The 24,876-nt window shown below is 40.4% G+C and overlaps 1 protein-coding gene across 6 annotated transcripts in view; it reads left to right on the top strand.

Annotated features, from left to right (window-relative positions):
- atp2b2 (ATPase plasma membrane Ca2+ transporting 2) overlaps positions 1–24,876 on the top strand; it is an 86,382-nt gene that overhangs the window by 52,399 nt on the left and 9,107 nt on the right. For 5 of the 6 annotated variants that reach the window (XM_080846397.1, XM_080846398.1, XM_080846402.1 and 2 more), the window contains 14 exons: positions 1,653–1,910; positions 2,514–2,639; positions 3,889–4,014; positions 4,756–4,788; positions 6,012–6,104; positions 8,848–8,889; positions 10,097–10,261; positions 10,430–10,644; positions 11,929–12,171; positions 20,047–20,288; positions 20,526–20,760; positions 22,774–22,953; positions 23,656–23,743; positions 24,227–24,330. In XM_080846397.1, the coding sequence (XP_080702523.1) occupies positions 1,653–1,910; positions 2,514–2,639; positions 3,889–4,014; positions 4,756–4,788; positions 6,012–6,104; positions 8,848–8,889; positions 10,097–10,261; positions 10,430–10,644; positions 11,929–12,171; positions 20,047–20,288; positions 20,526–20,760; positions 22,774–22,953; positions 23,656–23,743; positions 24,227–24,330 (2,150 nt within the window). The remainder of the gene's footprint in view (positions 1–1,652; positions 1,911–2,513; positions 2,640–3,888; positions 4,015–4,755; positions 4,789–6,011; positions 6,105–8,847; positions 8,890–10,096; positions 10,262–10,429; positions 10,645–11,928; positions 12,172–20,046; positions 20,289–20,525; positions 20,761–22,773; positions 22,954–23,655; positions 23,744–24,226; positions 24,331–24,876) is intronic. The other variant, XM_080846399.1, reaches the window with a different exon arrangement.

Here is a 24,876-nt window from a genome sequence, read left to right as displayed (position 1 = left end):
GAAAGAAAGTACTGTAAAGGAGTGGTCTCATGGAGTTTCCTGGCTCTTGCAAATGATTTTGTATTGTGGAAATGTCAGCCTCCATGCGACAGGGCTCACTTAATTAGCTGCAGCTCATTGACACTGGTGGACTGCTGCAGTACGCCGAGTTGGGTTATCTATAACTGAACACGTCTCCACTTCAGGACCATGGACAGCTCCTGACAGTCTGGCCGACATTGCACTCAGAATTGCCAGAGACTAGCAGGCAGCATGCTGCAGGGGATTATGTCACATTAAGAGATCTGCAGTGCGGCCACTGATGGGAGATCTGTGCTGATGGGAGCCACAATGGCATCTCATTCCACTAATGATGGTACTGATGCATTAAATACAGCATGGTCACCTTTGAAAGATGCCATGTCTGGATGATAATCTGAGCCAAGGCAAAGGTAAAGACTTTACTTGTGAATGCAAAACTGGGATCTGGACATGTTTTCACTCTAAACTCTACAAATGCCTTCGTAGATGGTGAAATGGTTTGTGCTCTGATCCCACTAAAGCCTCTCATTTGCTTTGATCAATGCATATTATTACACTGTGGTAGACCTCGCCTTTAAATCAGCCTAATGAGAATGCGACCACCACCATCTCTCTGGCGCAGGCTATCTACCTCTGCGGCACATTTCTTTGTGTTGCCGATGCCTTTTATTTTATATATCAGGGCTTCCTATGGTGTCGCTGCTTGCTTGACATGTTGCCTTTAGTTTCACATATGGTCACACAAAATGCACTGAGGTGATAATAAAAGCTAATAGTGCCCCAAATAGGTTTTGACTTTACACAGCTAAAACCAACACTTTGGAGCATTAAAGACCTCACAAGTGTAAATGTGGATGTCAAATTGAAAAATGGAGTGTGCTTTTGTTGGTGTTAGCTTTAAGGACATAACAAGATGAATGATATCAACTTAACCACTTGATGTCCACATGACTTCTCTGTAAACCCTGCTTGCTTTTCTTGTTGATGTACAGACTCTCTATAGCTGTTTGTTTCTTAGACTGGAATTAGTTTGAAGGAATCACAGGTACAGCTATCTACAAAGATTCATCCACTTACTCTGCCTATGGTAGCATTACAGATTTCCTTTTAAGTCACAGGTTGAAGATGTTTGAAAAACTCAAAGGAATATGGCTTCACAGACAAACAACTTTTAAACACCCACAGCACTTCAGTCATTTAAAATAGATTGCCTTTTAAAATCATCACATTACAATGCTCATTATAATGCTCAATGCGAATGCCAAGTAGATACTATATACTTTAATGGCATGCAAAAGATCAAAGTTTACCAAAAGGGAAATTGCTCTACATGCATGTCTGTTTATTTACTGACACTAAGCCTATGTATAATTGTTTTAATGTTGCAATGAATTAATGATCACTGTTTCATGTAATGAGAGTATAAACATTATTTGGTGCTTGAAAAAAACATTTTTTTTGTATGTGTGCAGGCATATACGTATAGGTGTCTGTGTGTTGCACACTAATTGGGCATTTTATGGCTTTTAACACCATATGATCTTTACTATATATTTATATACATTGTATATGTTTGTGCACTTACTATGTATGTCTGACATCTCCTTTTGGCTCTGGTCCCTTGTGTGCAGTGTGTGGGGCAGCCGCCGCAGGCGCTGAGGATGAGGGGGAGGCAGAGGCCGGTTGGATAGAGGGTGCCGCCATCTTACTCTCAGTGGCGTGTGTGGTGATTGTCACCGCCTTCAATGACTGGAGTAAAGAGAAGCAGTTCCGTGGACTACAGAGTCGCATCGAGCAGGAACAGAAGTTTCAGGTGGTGCGGGGGAGCCAGGTCATCCAACTGCCTGTCGCTGACATTCTGGTGGGAGATATTGCCCAAATCAAGTATGGTGCGTACTGCTTCTGTTTGACACGCACACTAATGTTTTCCACATGTATAGTTTGGAATAAAGCATATTGGCCATTGATTGTTAGCTGCTTTGCATGACAAAAAAATCACTACCACTTGTGCTCGTCATAAAGCATTCATCCAAGAACCACCCTGTGAAAGAAGTCTATCCCTCAGCTATGGCAAGAACATCTTTGCTCATTTGCTGTTGCGGTTCAGTATATTAAAAAAATAAATAAAAAAATGTTTTGAGACTCAATTAGGCAAGAAACGAATTGGTATGGCTCTTTACTGATGTGATCCAGGGTTTTTTAAATCCTTTACAGAGATCAGAAGCATTCAATAATTACTGATTGGAGTACACTGTTGTGGCTTGTATGCCCCCTGCAATACAATTTAGGTTATAGTGTAAGTTGTCTGTCAGTTTTAAAATGAAGTCGGAAATCCTTGTTTTGAAAGGAGAGGATGCAATCATTTTAAAACATTGTGTTTTCAAATGCTGCTTGAGTGCAAGACACAAGGAGACTACAGTTTCCACCAAATAATGGACATGAGCATCTCTTGTGGGATGGCTGACGAATGAGTTTCCTCTGTCTTTTTAAAGGTGACCTGCTTCCTGCTGATGGAGTTTTGATACAGGGCAACGACCTAAAGATTGATGAGAGTTCTCTGACGGGCGAATCAGACCATGTGCGGAAAGCTGCGGACAAAGATCCCATGCTTCTATCCGGTAAGTCTGCTGCACACAATCACTCACACTGATGTTATCTGTCTTTGGAGACTATTCACTGTTTTGGAGATATTTTGAAGTAGGTGAATAGCCAAAATAACGAATTTAACTTAAAAAATTCTACAAATAAATCATTGGCAAAAATGAAAGCACAAATTCAGTGTGTGTCAAGCAATGTTTCTCTGCTGTGCTATATACTGGCATATTTAGGTTGTAATGGGGATATCAAGAATACATACAGTATGACTATGTTCTGTTACCTCTCCTCTTTTGTCATCTAAACATTATGACCATTATGATCTAGTGTAGTAATGCCATCTACAGGATGCCATTTTTTTTCAAGGAGAGTCGAAGGTTTCATTAATTATTCCTACTCTTATGAGTACCTGAAAAAACAGGTTGAAATAAAACACAATAGTTTTCATGAACATAGGTTGACTCTAGTTTCACCAACCTATTCCATCTCATACTAAATAAGCCACTGGAGGACTAGCAAGGTCAACTGGTGCATCTACCTACTCAAATGAATAAGATTATCTTATTATTAATAAAATAACAGCATCAATAACGATGCCTGTCATGTTCATGAAAAATAATAAATTCAGAGTTCAGTGTCCTTTCTCTTGAAAACCAGGAAATCATAAAGTGGCCTTTATAGAAATAAATGAAGAGAATGGGAGAGGCTGTGTTTCTTTAACCCTTTTGCCCTTGTTGAAATTATTCAACGTGAGGTTGTTAAACTGGTTGTTAAACTAGTTCATACCTCCAGTTAAAAGACACACAGTATTGCAGGGCTTCCTTTAACTTGTCTCCATACCAGTGTGTAAGAAGTGCTCTGTGTTAATCTCTGATTAAGGGACAGCTATTGATGTTGTTTTCTAATTGTCATTGTTAACACTACGTGCTGTAAGCTCTTTAGATGTCCAACTTTATCACTATCAGCACTTCCTCCAGCCTCTGGTGTTGTAGTGCTTCCCACTCCGTAACTGTCATTTCTTTAGCAAGCTTTGTGCTCCTTGTAGTTTCAATTTGCCATAGCCGACATCTTGTCCAGTTGTTTTTAGCTTGATAATTGCCTGCTACTGCAGACAATGCTTCTGCTCCTTTAGAGGGTCGTTCTTTAAATGGCCATTCTTAATTATACATCCTGTTGTCTCTCCAGTCAGTTAAATTTGTGAGTCCCCTAGCTGCTTGTGTTACCTTTGTATTGCCTATTTGAACTGATGGTTCATCTTGGCCCATTCCGCAGGTACTCATGTGATGGAGGGCTCAGGGAGGATGGTGGTGACTGCGGTTGGAGTGAACTCCCAGACTGGGATCATCTTTACCTTGTTGGGGGCTGGTGAAGGGGAGGAGGAGAAGAAAGAGAAGAAAGGTATGCTTTTATGTCTTTATGCCTCAGTACTGGAAGAACAAGTTGGGACTGTTCTACAGCTGATTTTTGTCTACAGCTGATTATAATCCAGGGTCCATTTCCATTTTAAGATCCTGGAGAATGCCCCCCATCCAAAAAAAGTAGTTGTGGTAAATAGGTTAATAGAATGTTTGATATACTGTAAAACATTCACTTTGACCAGATCAGAGACCAGACACCAGATGCGTATCTGTACATCTATAGAGATACGGCAGTCTGTGGCCAGAGTGTGGCCCCTATCTCGTCAGCTCTTGCATCTAGATGTGATGAAAGAGGTTTTTCCTCTAATATCCTCTTTTGTAGAAACATCAGTCACCAGATTTATGTAGAATTGTAATGTGACATCCTCTCTGAAATTGGTCAGTGTTTTAATCAGATACACAGTGATCCTTGTGAAAACCAGGAACTGCACATTTATACTGGAATAGATGTAGCATTGCAGATCGGGATGTGCACCGTGTGCTGTTCTCTGTGGATGTGAAAATCCCAACACTATATACAAGGTGCTGTTTTGATCGGAAGAACATTTAAAGCTATTGCTGTGTCATGAACCAAATGCAATACAAAACAGGAAAAAAAGACACCACGCCAATCAGTAGATTCACAGTGTGAGAGATGGGTTTTGATCTGCTCTGTGAGTGAGTGCACTGTGCGCGTTCATCTCCTTCTTGTGTGACTGTCATTCTACATACCACCATGCAGGTCAGCCAATGGAAGATGGCCAACAGCTCACAGGTAGAGTATGCCCCCCCCCCCCCCCCCCCATCCCATGTCGTACCCTGGGGGTTTCCACCACACCCATCACTACGCAGCTTCCTGTAACCCTGTGATCACCTTACTAAACCTCCCTCCTCCTCCTCCTCCTCTTCCTCCTCCTTCCCAGCACCCAGCTTCAGCCACAGTGATTCTCCACTTAAAAAGAGGAGCCTGCCTAATGCATCTTTTTAAGTCTAAATAGAGACACATCCCATCCATGCCCCTTGCATAAAGCTCCTGATCAATGGTTGGACCAAATCTGTTTTTAGAGTTTCAAATTGCTGCCCAGGAAGGGCAGGTCTTGGGTGTTACATCAGTCCAGCAAAATAAATGAAATTCCTTCCTTTCAAGCTTGAATCCGTGAGACTAATCTCCAATTATTTTCTATGCTGTGATAAATAGGCACAGTTACAAAGTTTTTTTAAATTGTGCTGTAGTTGCTGCTTTCACATTGCCAACTAAATACTTTATAGAATGAACTACTTTCACTCTTACATGGGCAGAACAAAAAGATGTTCTTTATTCATAACAGATGTGCATAGATATGTTACTGATGATTATTTTCTTGTACTACATTAATGTCCATGCAGCATTCTGTATTGCTGAACTGACAAGACCTCTGTTCTTAACAAGCATGCTAGGTTTAGACTATCTCTGTTAAGCTAATCCTCTAAAGAGCTTTTGTATCCTGACTATAAATGACATATAAAATAGCTTTTAGTCTGGGGAAAGCTTGAAGTAAACAAGCTCTAGATCTCAGATGTGAGGGGTCTAGCTATCACTGTAAACTATTAAGTATTTATATGCTTTTTAAGTATCCTTTGAAAATACAATGAAAGGAATTATCTTGTACCTCCTACAGTCTCTGTCCCTCGAGTAAAAATATGTTTTGTCTTTTAATACTGGTACTTTTAATACTGGTCTTAACCTACCAAAGTATTTTGGTCAATTCTGGCTGATTGTTGTACCATTGATCATTGTGTTGTCGTACACTCTTTTTTGTTTTCTTCACCCATTTAATATGTGACTGTTTTATGTTGCATTTTGAATGTAACACCTGTTATTGCCATCTCTCTAGCCCTTTTAGGTGAAAACAGTTGACTGAAGAAAAAAAGCTGAACTAACTAATCCTAGTAAAGAAGCTCTTAACCATGTTATTTTTGTTCACTATTATCCCTTTTTTGCCCATTATTACTTGCTAGACTGCTCCCATCCCTCCTCCCACCCCATCGCAACTATAGCCACCGATGGTGCTGCAGGTGCAAATGCCCCTGGTAACGCCAGCCTAGTCAATGGTAGGTTGAGAAGACCTCCGTTGTCCCTTCCCCATGGGTTTTTATCTTTCCTTCCCACTCTTCAGTTCTTCTTACCTCCCTCTCTGCTGACTGTACACCCCTCACACATGCATGCCTCTGGAAGTTGTGAATATTTCCTCCTTTCTCTTTGCTGTTTTCCCCCTTCTGGTTTCTCCCCTTTTCTCGTCCCCCCCCCCCCCCCCCCCCCCCCCCCCAACTTTCAGTGTTGGAATGCCACAATAGGAAACTCTGGTTGTTAGTTGCAGGGGTCTGTGTGCTAGCATTGGCAGAAGTAGGGATGCATATGTTGCAGCACAGGGTTGGTTGTGGGAGTAGGCACATGCTCACTGACATTAATCCACAGGTCATGTACTCCATTAGAGTGTTTTGTGACTGGTAACCCAAGGAGATTAATCCTATTTTGCTTGTCCATTGTGTGCTGTCTGTTCCAAGAATATGTCAGTCTCTCTGAGTATTCTTTTAAGTTATTTTACCTCTTACCTTATATTACATGATTTAAAGGAAGGCTATAGCTTGTTTCTGTGTGATTTGACTCATGGGCAGAAATACAGCAGTGATCCCTGAGAGGATTCCCTCACACTTCATCCAAATAGATACTCTGTGGCATGACTGCCATACTTCCAGACTATAAGTCGCACTGTATTATTAGTAGCAGCTCCCTGACACCTCTTGTTTCAAGAAAATAATAAAGTATGTGTATGAAAGTTGCGTCAGGGTGAAAACTGACCTTAAATCACCCACTTCTTTCAGTGTGTCAGTGCCAGTGCACAATGTAACACTTCATGTATAATCCCTCTGATTTAGGGCTGCAGTTTAGCTTTGTTGTCTTTAAAAGTATGTCTGCAGGGTTTCAAAAAATATAATCTGTGCTGTACGTGTAAAATTCCATTTGAGGGTCACAAACTGAGAGTAACATCTAATATTATTCCTCTTATGCAACACCACAATCATCATATTATATGGTACTGGTGTTGTTTTCTGTTGTTGTTGTTGTTGATGTTGCCTTGTTATTTCTTTAAAGACTTCTCATGGCATAAGCTAGCTTTGTGTTGTTACTGTATCATTGTCCGGTCTTTGTGGGACATTGTGTTCATGGATTAATGTGAAATCATGGGACAATTCTACTAGGTCTTTATTTCGCACCTATATGTACCTGGCAAAAGACAATACTTGCTGGAGGTTCTGTTTAGATCCATATAGTTAATGAGGGTGTTAAACAAAACAAAATACTTTCCAGTGTTTCGTTCATTTCTAAAACAGACTGCAGACATTCTTTCTGAATTTGTCTTTGAAGTCAATTGTTGGCTTACAAAACTGAAATGCTACTGAAATGCGACTTATAGTTGGAAAACACCAATGCACCACAATACAGTCAATAGAAATATTAACTTTGTTAACTCAAAACATCTTAGACATAATAGGTTACCTTATTATCTAAATTAATATTGTGGCAGTTCCTTCCGCATGCTCAACCTTTAAACTTCCCTAGCATGTTGGCCTAATATACTTTGTATTTCATTGCTAACATGCATCCTTTCAACTTGATTAATGTGCAAAGCCATGTTGACCCACAAGACCTTGTATATATATAGGAGTTTATGAGAATACGTTAATGGAGACTTCCTTACTTCATGTATTATACTTAAGGAGTACAATGTACATCTACAGGTTAGTGCAGTTGACATCTTATATTATACCATGATTGATTTAGTGCAAAGTTGTTTGGTTGAATTCCATATAGTGTATGGACATTTTGTATAAGACAGTACATTTTTAAATAAGCCACATTATAAATATTCATTGAGAGTAATGCGAAGTTTGATTTTGAGTTGAGGGTGCTATGGGTTATACATATTATGGGATGGAGATCTAGTGAGAGGGTGTGAACTTAAGTAGGAAGTACACCCAATTTTAGCATCAGGCTTCAGTCACATACCAACCCTCTCTACCAATGAGATATTGCATGCGCATCCTTGTGTGGGTGGTGTTGGTGGTCTGCATGTACTCAGTGTCATATGTGTGTGTACCTGTGTTGCTCTATCCTGCATCAGTGTGTTTAATACGTGATAGTTGTGTCTGGAGGACAAGAATGGCTTTTCTTGTGTTGTTGAAACGTCAGATTCTCTCTAGTCTTTTAATGTAAGTATGTCACTGACTTTCAGTACAAAAAGATTAAACTAAACATATTAGAAATACATGGAGAACATTGAGCTTTTTCTGCTTTGAATACATCAGAGCAAATTAATTAGACTACAGTCTAAGTATATTTGAAGAATGGTTATAAGACACACAGATTTTAGTCTACGTACACATATTCAAGCATTGAATTCGATTTTTAATTATAAACCATTCATTTCTACACTTGTATTGCCATTCCCATTCACGTTAAAGTGAAATTTACCATTTACTCCGAATAATAGATTTGATCAATTGATAAAACTCACAAAAATCATAAGCCATATGATAAGCGTAGCCACTAGCCATACAGTAGTTTGTATCATGGCAGAATGTTGCACCCTCCCCAAGAGCCACACCATTAAAATGCAACATTGTGTTATGTATGTTATTGTCATTGAAATGTTAAATAAATCTTCATATTCTGTCTTCCTTTTGATTTGGATTTCACTGTAATGTCCTTGTGAACGTTTGGTGTCTTACCGTCTGCTTTGGTTACTCTCTTGTCTTTTTTTTTTGTTCTGTGTCTTGTATGTCTTCATCATAGGTAAAATGCAGGATGGAAATACGGAGAACAACCAGACAAAAGGTAACCTACTTTCACTTCCGCCCTCCCTCTGGTTCCTTCACCCTCCCTGGTGTCCTTCTGGCTCGAGGGCTTCCCATTTAAGCCTGACATCTGTGTTTGCAGCTTTGTCACTCTGTGTCCCACCTGTCTGCTGCTCCCAGTGAGCCTGTCAAGGTCTCTTGATTATCTATCTATCTGTCTGATGCTCCTTTCTCAGCTCACAGGCCATAGCGGTGATAGTGATGATAGTGGCGATAGCCAAGGGTTGGGTCTGGGCAGCCATGTGCATTGCGACCCGGAGACAGAAGGATTTGTTGAATGTTTTGTGGTGCTCTAAATAGGAAATGCAGTGAAAGGTTGTCAGGAGGGTGAGGATGCAAAAGACAAGATGATTAAATGTTTTTCTGCAGGTTGAGATTATTTGTAACCGTCAACTCTTAGTCCTCAAAACAGAAGTCTCTCCAAACAAAAAAAGCAAAAAGGACTGATCCTCTTAAGGATCCTAAAATCAACACCAATACAGCACTAAATGCTATATAAACAGCAAATTAAAATGATAGTAATGTCAAAATCATTATATAACATAATCTCAAAATATCCTCAAGTCAACATTTGTATACATTTCAGTCAAAGGTATTCCCTCTCCTCAAAAGAAAGTACAATTATGCCAGCAAGATGACACGGTCTGTCATGCATTTGGTCTCAGGGATTAATACCATTTCCTTGGCTCACTGTGGCCGAGGGGGCTTAGAGTGCAGGGTGGTTCAACCATGCAGAAAGATGCTAGAGAGCCAGAGCCCAGCGGTCAGCAGGCTCCCCTGCAGAGGAGCTGAGAGTCACTCAAGCCTCAGGGTGCTGGGAGTTGGCTGCCTTATCCTCAGGTGTTGGTCCATTAAAGGTACAGGGCCTTGACCAGGTGGAATCTGGCTGACAAGCCCATCTCTCTCTACAGACCAATGGAATATTATACAATGAAGCATTATATCAAATATTTAAAAAGCGACAGTGCTTTGTCGTTTTACCTGTTTTCAAAAAGAATTGTAAGTGTCTACTGAATATTTTCCTTGGAATTAACAACTGTTGCAATGGAATTCTGACTCAACATGGATCGGCAAAATGGCTCTATCTATACAGTGTCAGTGAATGAATTGAACACGCCCTTCAACTTGCCAAAATGACCAAGGTGCACTCTGTATAACCAAAGTCTTTTCTCCTCTCCCCATTCCAGTGAAGAAGCAAGATGGAGCTGCTGCCATGGAGATGCAGCCCCTCAAGAGTGCAGAGGGTGGAGAGACCGATGAGAAGGAAAAGAAAAAACCCAATGTCTCAAAGAAAGAGAAATCCGTCCTGCAAGGAAAGCTGACTAAGCTGGCTGTTCAGATTGGAAAAGCTGGTACTGTGTCTAAGCATGTCCTATCTGTCATATTATTTCAGTTAAAAGAGCATCTACTACATGTGATAAACTATATATCAGAATGAAGAATGAAAGCAAAGGATGTGACCATGAACCTGATAATAGTGAATGGTAACAACAGCATCTCCTTCTGCCCCTTTACTTTAGGTCTGGTGATGTCTGCCATTACTGTCATCATCCTGGTGCTATACTTTGCCGTCGACAACTTTGTTCTTCAAGAGAGACAGTGGTTGACAGAGTGCACTCCCATCTATATTCAGTATTTTGTGAAGTTCTTCATCATTGGTGTGACAGTTTTGGTAGTAGCTGTTCCCGAGGGTCTGCCGCTGGCTGTCACCATCTCCTTGGCCTACTCAGTCAAGGTACTGCTAGCCAATACTCCCAATCAATCTGACTGTTCACCCACATTCACTGTTGTTGCTTGCTATCCATGTAACGCCCAAATGTTGAAAAAACATACGTTTTTAGGGGAATGACATTGTCCCTAGTTGGGAGCAGAATTTCTGTATTTGTACTCACACTGTCTGAACAAGTATACAGGGGTATAAAACTAAGGGGTTCAGTTGCAGGGTTGATTGCTTACCTAGCCCCACATCAGTAGGTATAATGAATATTTAATCAGTTTTATATTTAACAGTCATATTTTTTATGAATATTCGTTTAAAAAAGAAAATGGTATCAAATTGTATTTACAAAGCTGAATTTAGTTCCAGTGATCAGACATGTTGATTTGCAATTATAGTTCCGAAGACAGTTCTTTTCCTCTGAAAAACAATACAAACATTAAACTTGCTGCATAGAATAACAACATCTTCAGTGATATCTGAACCAGAAAAAAAAATCAGTATTGGGACTTTAAAACTGAGAAGATACAGAAGCAGCTTCAACTAGACAGGAAAGTCTTCAACTAAAAATGATTGATACATTTATTCAATTCTACTCTAAAATCACAATTTCTAACAGAGAAAATACTTTAAGGACTTAGTTGTAGTGAATCATCATAGACATTATATTTCTAATATGATTTGAGAAGTGCAGTGTTCCCATGTAATGTGTGAGATGCTAGTTTGACTAGCAACCTCTCCCGGATAAGTTAAAATGCAACACAGACATAACAAGCTCAAAGTCTAATCTGGTGCATGCATTCCACAGTAGCTAAATATGTACATGTTTAGACACTGTAATAATATTACGGTATTTTACTTGAATATTGACATATATAGTCCAATAAAACAAAGAGCTTTCCAGAGCTTTTTTGCATGTGTGACTTCAAGGCCAGACCTATATATACAAATACGATCCAATAGCATTGCCGGGCTGAACTATAAGACCCATTGACTATGTTAATGGGTTAATAAAAACATTAACAGATTGCTTTTAGGATAGCTAACAATGATGTGTGTATGTAATTGTGCAACTGTGGGCCTTAGAGGGTGCAATCTGGTGATTAAATCATACTAAAGGGTTTAACCATTTAAATATAAAAACAAGAATACAAAAACTAATTTGCCTTTGATAAGTCTCATCATATCTTCTTCACAAGTGCATTTAATTTTTACAACAGCAGTAGGCTAACGTTTTGTCTTTGCAAGATAGTATTAATCAGTAACAGCATAAAGTATTTAAATGTATCTCTGTGTTAACAGAAAATGATGAAGGACAACAACTTGGTGCGGCACTTGGATGCTTGTGAAACCATGGGTAATGCTACCGCCATCTGCTCCGACAAGACTGGCACCCTTACTACCAATCGCATGACTGTGGTGCAGTGCTATGTTGGAGATGTCCATTACAAAGAGATCCCAGACCCCGGCGCCATCAATGCAAAAACGTTGGACACCCTTGTCAATTCTATATCCATCAACAGCGCTTACACCTCCAAGATTCTGGTAAGACACTGAGCCTACTGTTTCAAGGCAAATTTGGTTGAGCTCAGACTCCATAGTCATCTACACGGAAAGGGGGAGATTTGTTTCCTTAACAGCCAAATAGCCAAGCGGATCAAATTCTACTGGTCAATACAAAGACATTTTAATAGGCAAGCAATTGGTTGAAATGAAATATGGATGATATCAGAATTGAGTTGAAAAGGGATCATCTTGATGTGCCTTTATTCAAAAAAATCAGGCCAAGGTTGAAAGCTTGGAGGATGTGGACTAAATTAAGCAGGTTAATCTGACTTAAATTCTTGTGTAGTTTCTCTTTCAAGAGACAGATACTCTCTGATTCTACAAATTAGGGTGACGGAAGGGGAACTACAGATATAGTTATCGGAAGGAAGAGTATATCACACAGAGTACTGTAATTCAATTGACCTTTATTTCCATCTCTTCCCATTGCCTTGATACTTGCCATGCCTCTGCAATAAGGCATGGTCTCCTATCTTAAATCTGGTCACAGCTGGATGGCTGCAGAGCTTAATTCTCATTTAATAAAGACACCCTCCTTAAATACCTCAGGGCATGAACACAGTGGTACCAAAATGAAGGAGCTAATTTGGACCACCATCCCTTGATGTATTGTAAATTACATTGTGCATTAATTAAAGTCTGTCTCAGTTCAGAATCACGTTACAAAATCAATATGTATGTATTCTAAATTAGAAAAGGCCCCTTAAGCATGAACCATTTAAAATAGAAGTAATCTTGGGTCATCCGAGTTGCTTAGAAGGTGCCCAAATCTGAAAAGCAACTTGGGAGGTGTCCTACATTCCCCAGTCTTCTCTGCTGAAATGGTGCTCATCTGAATTGTGATGTCCTTGCCATCTGCTTGGTGAGTTGGACCGGCACATCCCATCAGCGGAGGGGAGTCTCATCTAAAATGGCTCTTTTAACACAGATCAATGGTTGTTTCATCACACTAATCCTTGTAGTCTGTTTCTGTGTAGACTTTAACGTGGATGGTCTGTGGATATTGAGCCAAGCACCCTCAGAGAAATGCAGTTATTTTGAAGTGTATAAAATACATTTGTTTGAGCAATCAAAATAAGATATATTTATCAGCATGTTGCAATTCAGTGAAAAGAGCAACACATATTACAATGTGGAAAGAATCGAGGTGTGGAATTGATGTTGATAGACATTGTTCACAAGAACATGAAAGAGCTGAGATTCTTAAAATTATGGAACATGAATGGTTTATAGTTAAACCATAAGTTCAAATTTCCTTCAAATTGACTGCGTTAGATTACCAGGCAACTCCAGTGAGTTGCTACAGTATGCACTTCATGTAATAGTAACTGAATTTCCTGGTTCCAAGGAAACAGAAATCCGTCTTGCTATAAAGCTAGTGCTTTTTTGTGATCGAGGCTATTTCTGCACCCCATGCACTTCAAGTGTCAGAACCTTCAGCTTTTGTAACTGGTGGTAAATTTGAAAGCCTTTTAATTCTCATCACAGCTCAGAAAATGTGTTGCTCTGGGTTAAAAATAGTTTTCTATATATTTCATCAATGTACCTGCTTTCAAGTCTAATTTGACATGCCTGGTTTGCCTTTTCAGCTCTAATTATCCTGTAGAGATGTTTCAGAAATGAACTATTATCGAAATGTTAATTAATATCTTCATAGAACTTGTATGGGTTTCTTGGGAAATCCATTATCCAGGCAGAGAGGGGTTGTCAAGAAATCAAGAAAATGTAGTTTATATTCCACTCTGTACATGTCTGTGACAGATCTCATGTTTGTTCTCAAGACAAAGAGGTATTACATGAAAGTATTGAAGCAAGAAGACTCAATCTGAGAAATGAGACACAAGTCAGGCGTTTCTGAGGTTGCTTTTTTAACAGTGGACGCTGGTCCTAGCATTCTTTCTTTACTGTGAGGAAAGGCTTTGGTATCTCCAAGCACAAGGTCCCTCTTAGTAATACTCTTGAGGCCTTGGGTGCATACATAACCTGTCTCCCGTAGGCTGGCGCCTGGTGAGCTTTGATCACCATACAAAAGATAGCTTTGATATCCACACCACTGCTGCTGTCTCTCCCGCAATGGAGACTATAGGCAGCAGATGTCTGTTCAGTCATCCTAATGCATTCTTAAGGAACTCCACTAAGCCCACTCAGTCATACTTCCATTATGTAACTCACTCCATGACCCACTACTTGCTCAGCAAGTTAACTTTTCTTACCCTCAACTTTAAAGCTTTCTTTTCAAATGGATTGTCAATTTCATTTTAGTCACAACGAGTAGCCAAGGGAACATGAAATCACATATGGGTCAGCCTTGACAGCTCAACATGTAAGGATAACAGTTGTTACATATCTCCAACGTGACTACAGTTTGTCACTATTTGAGTATGTTTTTTTTCTTTTCTTTGAACAGTAAAAGGCCAAACATTTAAACTAGACCCCACTATTCCCCTGTCCCCAGATCCTTGCACATTGACACATTCAGACAATCCCTGAATGTGTAGAAAGGAGGCAAACCTATGTATCTACAGCACATTGACAGATGGAGTGGTAATGTGAACCAGGTACATCCCAGTGGTTGACAAAGTAAAGCAATGGGAGCTCAGTACATTTAGTTGAGGAAATTATATTCTCCAATGTTGAGTTTTTACAAGACTTTCAGAGATTTTGTGGCTTTATAAATGGCCACACTCAGGATGACTTTATTTTATCCTTGGGGATATTACTTTCTTGGTCGTTATTTTTTGCACCACCACACGTATCTACTGTACTTCATATGCTATGAGTGTCAAAGTGTGAGGGAATCAGATGAAAAGGCTGAAGTTCATGAAGGTATATCATTTTGTCAACAGTTGGCAACAACTGTAAAATGTTCATTAAGTAGGTTGTATTTTGTCTTAACCTTAGCAATTTTCTTTAGTATTAATTGGTCTAGATGTCCAATACCGATATTGTTCCTTTTTTGAAGACAGGAAAGTTTTATGTTCTGTATATGCGTCTCATACCATGCTCTCATTAAATATACAGCGGAGAGTCATCTGAGTTGGTGCAAACTGATTAGTGGCTCCATTTGTACTGTAAATCATTTCACTAATATTTTCTCCTCTCTATAAAATACCAGAGAGAGAGAGAGAGGAAAAGAACTTATAGAGAGAGACTTTACGTATATATATAGAGAGAGAGGAAAATAACTGTGTTTTTTATTTTAAAGATTTGTTTTTGGCCTTTAATGGATAGATCAGTGCAGAGTTGGACAGGAAATGAGAGAGAGAAGAGGTGGGGAGTGGACAGGAGAAATGGCATTGGGCCGGATTTGAACCCGTGACCCCCTTGAGCTTCAAGCCCGTATGTGATCGAGGCTACTGTGTGAGCTACAGTGCCCCCATAACTGTGTTTTTAATGCTCAGTACATTTTCTCAGAATTGTTTAATAGATTATTTTGTATTGAATATCCTTTTTTCATCAATTCCTTCAGTATGTAATGTTTCATACTAAACGGTAAGAGCTCAGTATTAGTATTACACAGTGGGATCTTCAGTAAGCTTATTTGCTAGTCACCAGGATAGTTGATAGATTACATGAAACCTTTGGCAGGCATGCTGAAATGAGATCTTTTAATATAGGTGGGTTTCTGGGATCCACCTGTCCCAGTAATGCCTAGCTGTCTGTAGTATGGCATGGGGAAGCTTCTGTGCATCCTCTCAAGTTCCCAGTCCCAAAGCTAGCTCAGGTGCTGATGTTGTATCATATGTATCTCCTAAATCTTTGATAGTTGGTCAATAACATACCAGCTTGTTAATTATGTGGAAAACATAGAAGAACAAATCTTACTCAACAAAATAGGTACATTTATTAAAGTAAAATTATTATAAGGATATTTATTTAAAGTTGTATGCCTCAGATTTGGTGTAAACTTAAACAAATGTGTATAAATGGTTACTGTTAATTAAGTAATTGATGAGGAAAATGCTCCCCACAACATACTTGCTGTGGAGAACCAATACTTTATCCAAAAAAAATCCTTGAACGTTAAGAAATGTGCATGTAAAATAGTGCATGTAAAATAGCTTTTCTTTGTATGTGTTTTATGATGCAATCCATAACATAGAAAGCAAAACTTGTGTGAAAGATTGTAGCTTTTCAGTATAAGCCTGAAGTATGATGGGCTGACTGGTATGATGAAATATGTTGGGTGACGAGTTGGCACGAGGTGGATACATCGTTTTTTGGCTGAATGGCAGGGTCGTATATCCCATACACCGCACAAACCCAGGAATACTATTTATTGGCTACTGAACAGACAAGCAATGCAGTGACACACAAGGGAAATCTCATACAGACATAGCACACACCATGAAGTAGACCGATACACTAACATAAGTGGGGATAACTAAGGCATCAAATATCAAATTCACACTTAGAAAATAATAACAGGCACTCATACTATAACAGGACACAAAAGGGAAGGCATAATCACATTAATCCACAACAATACCACCACCAAATCCCACACCCAAAGCATTATGATGCTAATAACATCCTTTCAATTCAGCACACGAAAGCGCATCAGTCTGTACACTATAAGAGCTTTCAGAAATTAGTTTACTGAGAAACTTTGTTGCCCTTGAACATTTAAATTGAAAACACACTTAGTCTTTGCATTACTCTGTAAATAACAGCCTCAGAATTTTAATGATCTTACTGAGTATTTCAACCACAAAGACATTTGTGGGTATAGTCATCAGAGGTAATTGTTCCCGGCCCTTTATTTCTCAATGGTAATTGCTGTCTGGTGATGCTGTGTGCTATTGCAGGGTTTTTATCACTGGTACAGCAATGCCAGATATCTCCCTGGACTACTTGAAATGAGTGTCATATTGACTAGCTCTGAATCACTGTGGGCAACAGTGCATGGTGACCAGCTCCCATCACCATGTGAATCCTGCAGCTGCCAAGATCCTCTTCGCAAGCTCTGGGTTCCCCCTCTTTTGTGAACGCCATTTGGGCACCTAACAGTGAGTGGCTCACCTCTCATCCTTTAAGCAGGCTCAGTCAGATTCTGTCTTTAATGAGCTGAAATCAAAGAGGTAAAAATGAAAACGACCTTATTGAGGACGCAGGAGGGGATTTCAGGACCCTGCCGTGCAGGGGATGCTGGGAGTGGAGGCCTGTGGTGTGGTTTGGGGGGGTGGGTGGCGGGAGTGGCAGAGCTGCTAGTGTGAAAAGCGTTCTAAAGAGGAAGCAGCGCTGCCAGCTCTCTGTGCGCCATATGCCGAGGATCGCAGCGGCGCCCGCTGACCAGGGAGAGGGCAGCTGTTACCCTATGCCACCTATGCCAGCTCCTCTCCCCAGGCAGCCGAGTACCACGTCAAACAGGACCTTGGTTGGGTCCTCCGAAAATGACCCTGTGTGACTTTTTCCTGCCTTGAAAATGTGACCAGGGAAAATGCTTATCAATGCTGAAGACGTGCTGAAGGGGATTTATGGACACAATTAATTTCCTGTCCATTTGCTTGTCATTGCTAAGAAACGCGACCCTCTACTGGGTCTATCTCAAACAACACCATCTCTTATAAAATGTCACCACCTAATTTGGGTTGTTTTGGTAGGTTTGCTCTCGTTGCTAACTTGTGTGCTCTTGTTATCAGTGATGGTCAATTATTGTGAGCTGATTCTTAAGCCTAGGCATCAGTAACCATGGTTGCTTGAAGGTGGCTTCATTATTCATTTCAGTGAAAAAGCTCTGCTTGAGGTAGCTTTGTTGTAATCATCTGCGCTGCCTCATCTCCTCCATAAACCCTCTGCAAGTTAAGGTTTGTATTTGTGTGCAAGCACTTGTGTGGATGTGAGTGTGCCTGATGGTGTGTGCGTTTGTGTGTGAGAGAGTGTTTGTGTGTGTGTGTGTGTGTGTGTGTGTGTGTGTGTGTGTGTGTGTGTGTGTGCGTGTGCGTGTGTGCGTGTGCGCAAATTACCCTGCATAACAGCATACTCCCCTGAAACGAAACTCTATGGGCTCATTTCACTAGCACTGAAGTAATTTATCCCCCCTTCTGGCAATTCATACCATTATAGGATCATTTGAATGCTATTTTGAGAGTACATATATGCCCGACCCTCACAAATGTGACAGTTCTTATACATTCTGAGAGATTGCGGGTGTACATTTTTCTTTCCAGGAAATTGAAAAACATTTGTTTTACAAGTCTATTTGTCTGTCTGAAATGCTCAAGATTAGATGGCATCGTCCCCTCAAGTGAAATGCCCTTTTCAACAGACTGACATGCAAACAGGACTCACAATTCATGGCTGTCACAGTGAAGGTCACCTTTTGATCCTGGCCAATTTAATGACTAATAAAAGACAGAACATAGAATGAAAGCAGGAACTGCTGAATACAGATAAGCCCAGAGTGACTTTCCTCTTCCTGGTCAAATGACATTGAGCGAGGGACAGATGACAGCAACATCATGCTTACTTCAGTAAGGACCACTGCTGTAAAAAACACAAGTTCATGTGCAATCAGAGGCAGTGCAATTAGCTATGCCATTATGGTTCCATTCTGGGTAAAACTCTCTGCCTGTCCATCAATGCCATGCAAGGAGAGAAACAGGAAAATGACTAGAACCAGATAGGAAATGCATCATGTTTTGATAAATCAGTGAGCAAAAATATCCTTCATACTTCTTGAAATAAAGTTCACTATGTTCACGATGCCTGGTGTACATTCAAGAATATTAGTTAGCGTTGAGCTAGAGATGACTGTGGGTGTTTGGAGCAGCTTTGAGCCATGCAGAAAGAAAGACAGCTGGTTGATGAATAAGTGGAGGTTATTCTGATATCTATATGAATTGGGTTGGATATAAATTTAAAGTAGATTGCTATTAATCAGCAGATTGACAATTTATCTACAATAACCTTCTGATGCATTCTCTAGTTGATAAGGTTTGACAGTATTAGTAGCAGTAGCAAATGAGAAGTAGTAATAGAAAGATGGTAAATAAAAGACTAATGAATAGATGTAAGATGTATCAGTGTAAATAACAGTCAACTGATTTGCGTTGCGATCACCAACCAATGCAGCTGGCATTGATAATAGCTAGCTAGCCATTAACTATTTTTTGTGATATATTTGTAGATATTGTGCTGTAAAAGCAGTTCATGAGATTTTGTCCCCAGACACACTACTGCATAGTGAATAGCCTCAGAGACTAGTGTGATTTACAGATGTGTTCCTTTTTGTATCAAAACCATCAAAAACGGGCATATTAAAACTAGCAACCGTAAAAAAAATGTTTTAGCTTTGGTCAGCAAACGGTACTCATAATTGTGGGTTTACAGCATGTACAGAGTAAGGCCTGGAATACATTTGTGTGAGAGAGATGGTGAGTGTGGAATAAATCTAGTTTTGGAGAGCAGAAGTCATCTCCTTGTCACTTTGCCTAACAGCACCTCAGCTATCATTGCTATGGCAACCAGAGTTTTCCCGTACCCACTGAAATGGCTCTGAGAAAAGCACTTTCAATCTCCTGAAATACTCACCTGTACATCAACTCACTTTAGCTAAGAGAGTAACTGAAAGTACAGGCATGTGTATAGCAATAATATGCGGTGCCAGATCAGCAGGTTTACCAGGGTCACAAATGCAGAATGATATGTGCCCAAGTAGCGCTAATCTAACCATGCTGCTTAATGACACCCTCTGTATGTATTGTTGGTGTTTCAGCTTTTCATGGACATGGATTAGTGTCGACAAGTGCAACTTTTGAAATCCAGGAGATCTCTGTTCTGGTCCATGAAGCAATTTTGTTCTACTGTCACTGATCTCTCTTAATGATAGGATTCCTGTCTATGTCTCCCCAGCCCCCTGACAAGGAAGGTGGTCTCCCCAAACAAGTTGGCAACAAAACTGAATGTGGATTGTTGGGCTTGATCCTGGAACTCAAACGAGACTACCAAACTGTTCGTAACCAGATCCCTGAGGAGAAGCTTTACAAAGTGTACACATTCAACTCTGTCAGAAAGTCCATGAGCACTGTGATCAAGCTCCCAGATGGCAGCTTCCGCATGTACAGCAAGGGGGCATCTGAGATTGTGCTCAAGAAGTAAGTGACTTCAGATTGTAACATTTGAGGTTGCATGCCAGTAAACAAATAGTTTTACCAGGGATTTATGTTCAACTACCCCTTGGAGCTGAAAACTGCACTCTCCGAATTTTGTGATTTGACCCTCTTTAATCTGTGTTTTTTGGCAATTATGCTCTCTTGAAGAGAATGTTTAGTTCATGAAAAGGATCAGTCCTAATAATCTAGTCCTGATTTGGAATCTTGAATCTCTTGCAGGTGCTCTCGTATCATGAGTGATGTTGGAGAGGCTCGGGTGTTCCGACCTCGGGATCGGGATGAAATGGTGAAGAAGGTGATTGAGCCCATGGCCTGTGATGGGCTAAGGACCATCTGTGTGGCGTTCCGTGACTTCCCTGCTGATCCTGAACCAAACTGGGAGGATGAGAACAACATTCTGAGCGACCTGACAGCAATCTGCGTAGTTGGCATTGAAGATCCTGTTCGGCCTGAGGTAAGCCATGGTTAGTTAGTCATGCCTCTCCTACAAATCAGTTGTCACATTGCTGTGTACAGCTGACTTGTTATATGGAACAATAATGTATGGATTAGTGGTGGTGAAATACATGCATATGCCGCTCTTTCAAAAAAGAAGTTGTGAGAGACCTACTGAACAGGTTGATGATGTGGTAGATTCTATTGATTATTAATTCAAGGTAATAGCTATAAAAGGAGGTTAAACCAAGATTAAACCAAGGCAAGCTCAAGTCTTACTGTATGTAAGGGTTAGGGTTTCAATTTCATCTATTGAAGAAAGAGCCTTTGGTTGACATGCTTTGTGTAGACTGTCATTCAACATATCTTTGTGAACTTTTTAAGTTGGTGAAATTTGACATGGCATTTTACATTTTAAATGTAATATATCTGTTAGGTCCTTCAACACTGTTTCCTAAGATCACAACACCTCAGAGATCACATAGAACGCGAAAAAAACAACCCTACCACTGCATTATTCAACCACCTTCTTTTATCTCTCCACTTTTTACCTCTTGCTCTCCTTCACTCTCTGGTGCTCTCACTCTGCCTCCTATTCCCACTCATTTTCTCTTTCTCTCTCTCTCTCTCTCTCCCTCTCTCTCTCTCTACCTTTATCTCAATCTCCATGCATACGTATATCCTCTGTTCTGACTGTAATTGTCAGCTTTAGAGGATCTTCTCAGGATGACCAAATCAATATGGGAAATATTTTTACAAATATTTACTATCAATATAAGCATGTGAAAAGAGTGATCACTTGGTCTGGTAGATTTTGGCCAGGCAGCACATTACTGGTGGTGATGACACAACCTCTGTCTAATCAAATTCAAATATATCCATCGCTATTGTCAAAGAGGTTTGCAAAAAATGGCCTTTAATTTTGTCTGATTAGCCTTTAAATGTTGTCATCCCAGTTTTCCAATTAGCCAGTTGACTGATCAAATGTCTTTCAGTGCAGTTTTGATTGGTGCTCATGAGTTACATTGCTAACACAGTTCAACTGAGGATGCCAAAACAGACCTTAATGGGATGGTGATGACAGGCTACAGTTTTATACTTATTGCTCATTGTGATTGTCTGTGAATTGGTCTTGTTTGGACTGTCATCTAGAAATCCACAGAAACTCTTTGTTTGGTAGACTCAGAGAATAACGTTTTTTACGTTTTTAGATTTACAGTTGAAAAGACAAATTCATGTGTGGTCCTTGGGTTTTTTAACTTAACTAATGGGTCATTATCTGTCCTTATCTCAACCTGCCTGTGTCCTAAGTGTGAAGCAATCCTCTGCCCCCCCGTATCCAGATAAGATACTAAAGGCGGGAACATGAGTATGTGTAAACAAATGCATCTCTGAGTTTAAAGTCTACAGTTACAAAGTCACCTTCCCCTGCCATAGTCTATTATTGATGAGGCTGTTCCTCCCTTGGCCCGTGTCCAGTAAGTTAAGTGGGCTAGACAGCCATTATGCTGAACAAATCCTTGGGAATGCCCCTGACATCTTCCCAATGAGATACCATCAGTGGCTAACTAATGTCTGCTCTTTTTCCTATTTCAATATAGTAGATATGCTGTTGTTCTATACCATATGTAATCAGACATATTGTTGTTTCAAACACATTGGTGAAACCGGGTACAGAGCTTTAGCCACGGTTTTGCTGAAGTTATCAGCAGTGTTACAGATGCCTGGATGCTTGACGATAGCTTATGAGAGGAACAAATGTTCTGTGCATGACCTGTTGTATGTCCAACAGGCTGCACATGTGAAGGCTGTTGTATGTTGTGTGGAGTTGATGTTGTGATGGTTATTTGGGTTTATTGAGTAGTTGATGGACCCATGTAGTGCTGCTGATCTGCTCTGCTTTCCCCTGAGCTGAAACAGCAGGGTGTTTTTTAAGAGCAAACAAAATATAAACGCTCATACTGACCTGTCCTTCACCCTTTTGAACCCTTAGTTGTTGCTGCTCATCACAGGCATCTTTTGACCCCCACAGGTGCCTGATGCCATCCTGAGGTGCCAGCGTGCAGGGATCACTGTGCGTATGGTCACTGGTGACAACATCAACACAGCTCGCGCCATTGCAATCAAGTGTGGAATTATCCACCCTGGAGAGGACTTCCTCTGCATTGATGGAAAGGAGTTCAACAGGAGGATCCGCAACGAGAAGGGAGAGGTAACATAGTGCATTTCTCAGTGAATAAGAGTTCCTTGCCTCATTAGGCACCATGTGTGTATGAGTCTGTGGGCCCCAAATGAATTGAACGGGAACGAGCAAAGTCTGTCGTGTGTGACTCTGACCCATCCATGTTTGCACTTAAGATCTTGCTTATGGTATTAAATTAGCAAGACGATTTGGCCAAGTTATTAAATGAGCTTAAATTCATGTGTTGCAGACTCTGCTCATTGCCCCTTGCTTTGCTCACTGCCCGTCAATGAAATTAGGGACCTGTGTGTGGATGTGTGTGTATGTATGTGTGTGTGTGTATGTGGGTTTATGTAGAGATACTACAACAGAATCTACAAGAAGAATCAGAGGGTATCAGGCTCAAGTTCGGCTCTTCCTGACTATTTGACAGTGTCCTTGAACGAGACACCAAATCACTTACAATGACCAGAACTATGGTCTTGCATGTTAGTTTCGGCCACTAGTGAACCATTTAAATTCAGTCTTTTTTCACAATGCTTGTTACCTCTGTATATTGAATATAAACCCTTTTTACATTTGAGTACTTGTGTGTGTGTGTGTGTGTGTGTGTGTGTGTGTGTGTGTGTGTGTGTGTGTGTGTGTGTGTGTGTGTGTGTGTGTGTGTGTGTGTGTGTGTGTGTGTGTGTGTGTGTGTGTGTGTGTGTGTGTGTGTGTGTGCGCGCGCTGCAGGTGGAGCAGGAACGCATTGATAAGGTGTGGCCCAAACTGCGAGTGCTGGCCAGGTCCTCCCCCACTGACAAACACACACTGGTCAAAGGTTTGTGCCAGTCCTTCTGTTTCTAATACACAACCTCCATGGGCTTATATAATGGCGCAGGAAGACATCCCTGGGTTTATATAATGGAGCAGGACGGTGTGGGTTTGATCGACAATGGATGAGTCAACCAGTCTATTTAAAACTGCTACCTATAACACACAGCTGAACGATACAAGAAAATCCCTACTACAGAATCAGTTAGAGCAGGAACAGGCTATTCTACGTACAATTGTAACTGTCTTAGGATCAGTAAGTTGTAATTTTCTGACACACAATTGAAATGGCTCATATTTCTGATATATAGTTTAGTAATAACTGGTACATCTAATTAGTTACAGCTCCTGTCATATAACGTTACATACAAAGAGCATACTATGTGCTTATACTAAACTATTAGTGTAAACCATCTGTGCTGCTAGTGATAATCTGTACTATGTAAAATCATGCAGTATGAACAATTCCCTCCTCCCTTTTCTCTTTTAGGAATCATTGACAGCACAATCGGACAGAGGCAGGTTGTCGCAGTAACAGGTGATGGGACCAATGATGGGCCTGCTCTTAAGAAGGCGGACGTGGGCTTTGCTATGGTGAGGGATGCACCGGAGTGCTACTTTATTCTCAGTTCCATTAAAGGGGTTCCATGTGCCATGTCAGCTATTGATCTCTGTGAGGGAAGGTGTAAACTCTGAAGATGTCGACAGGGGGCGACAGTGGTACAGGAGGTAGAGAAGTAATTCAGTAATCAGAAGGTTGCTAGTTCTATTCCCTGTCGAACCGTCCTTGAGCAAGACACTGAACCCCCAATTGCTCCTGATGTGCAGTGTGCCATCAGTGTTAAAATGTAAAATGTGTATACATCCTTGTAAGTTGCTTTGGATAAAAGTGTCTGCTAAAATGACTAAATGTAAATGTCATTTCGTCCTCCTTCTCAGCCACTACATTTGCAAACAGTAGTTTCTCTCTTTCTCTCCTTCACACACACACACACAAATAAAAGCCATGACCAACAACTATCTATGACCAAAATAACAGAAGAATAAGACTGCCCTCTAGTGTATGTCTGTAGTAAATGAGGCTGTTGTTTTAATGAGATATTTTCCCATCATCTCTCTTGAATGACCTCTGCTATTCAT

Source organism: Sprattus sprattus (genome assembly GCF_963457725.1).
Source record: "Sprattus sprattus genome assembly, chromosome: 10".
NCBI classification, from domain to species: Eukaryota; Metazoa; Chordata; class Actinopteri; order Clupeiformes; family Clupeidae; genus Sprattus; species Sprattus sprattus.
The sequence above is the reverse complement of the archived record's forward strand: the minus strand, read 5'-3'. Positions and strand labels throughout refer to the sequence as shown.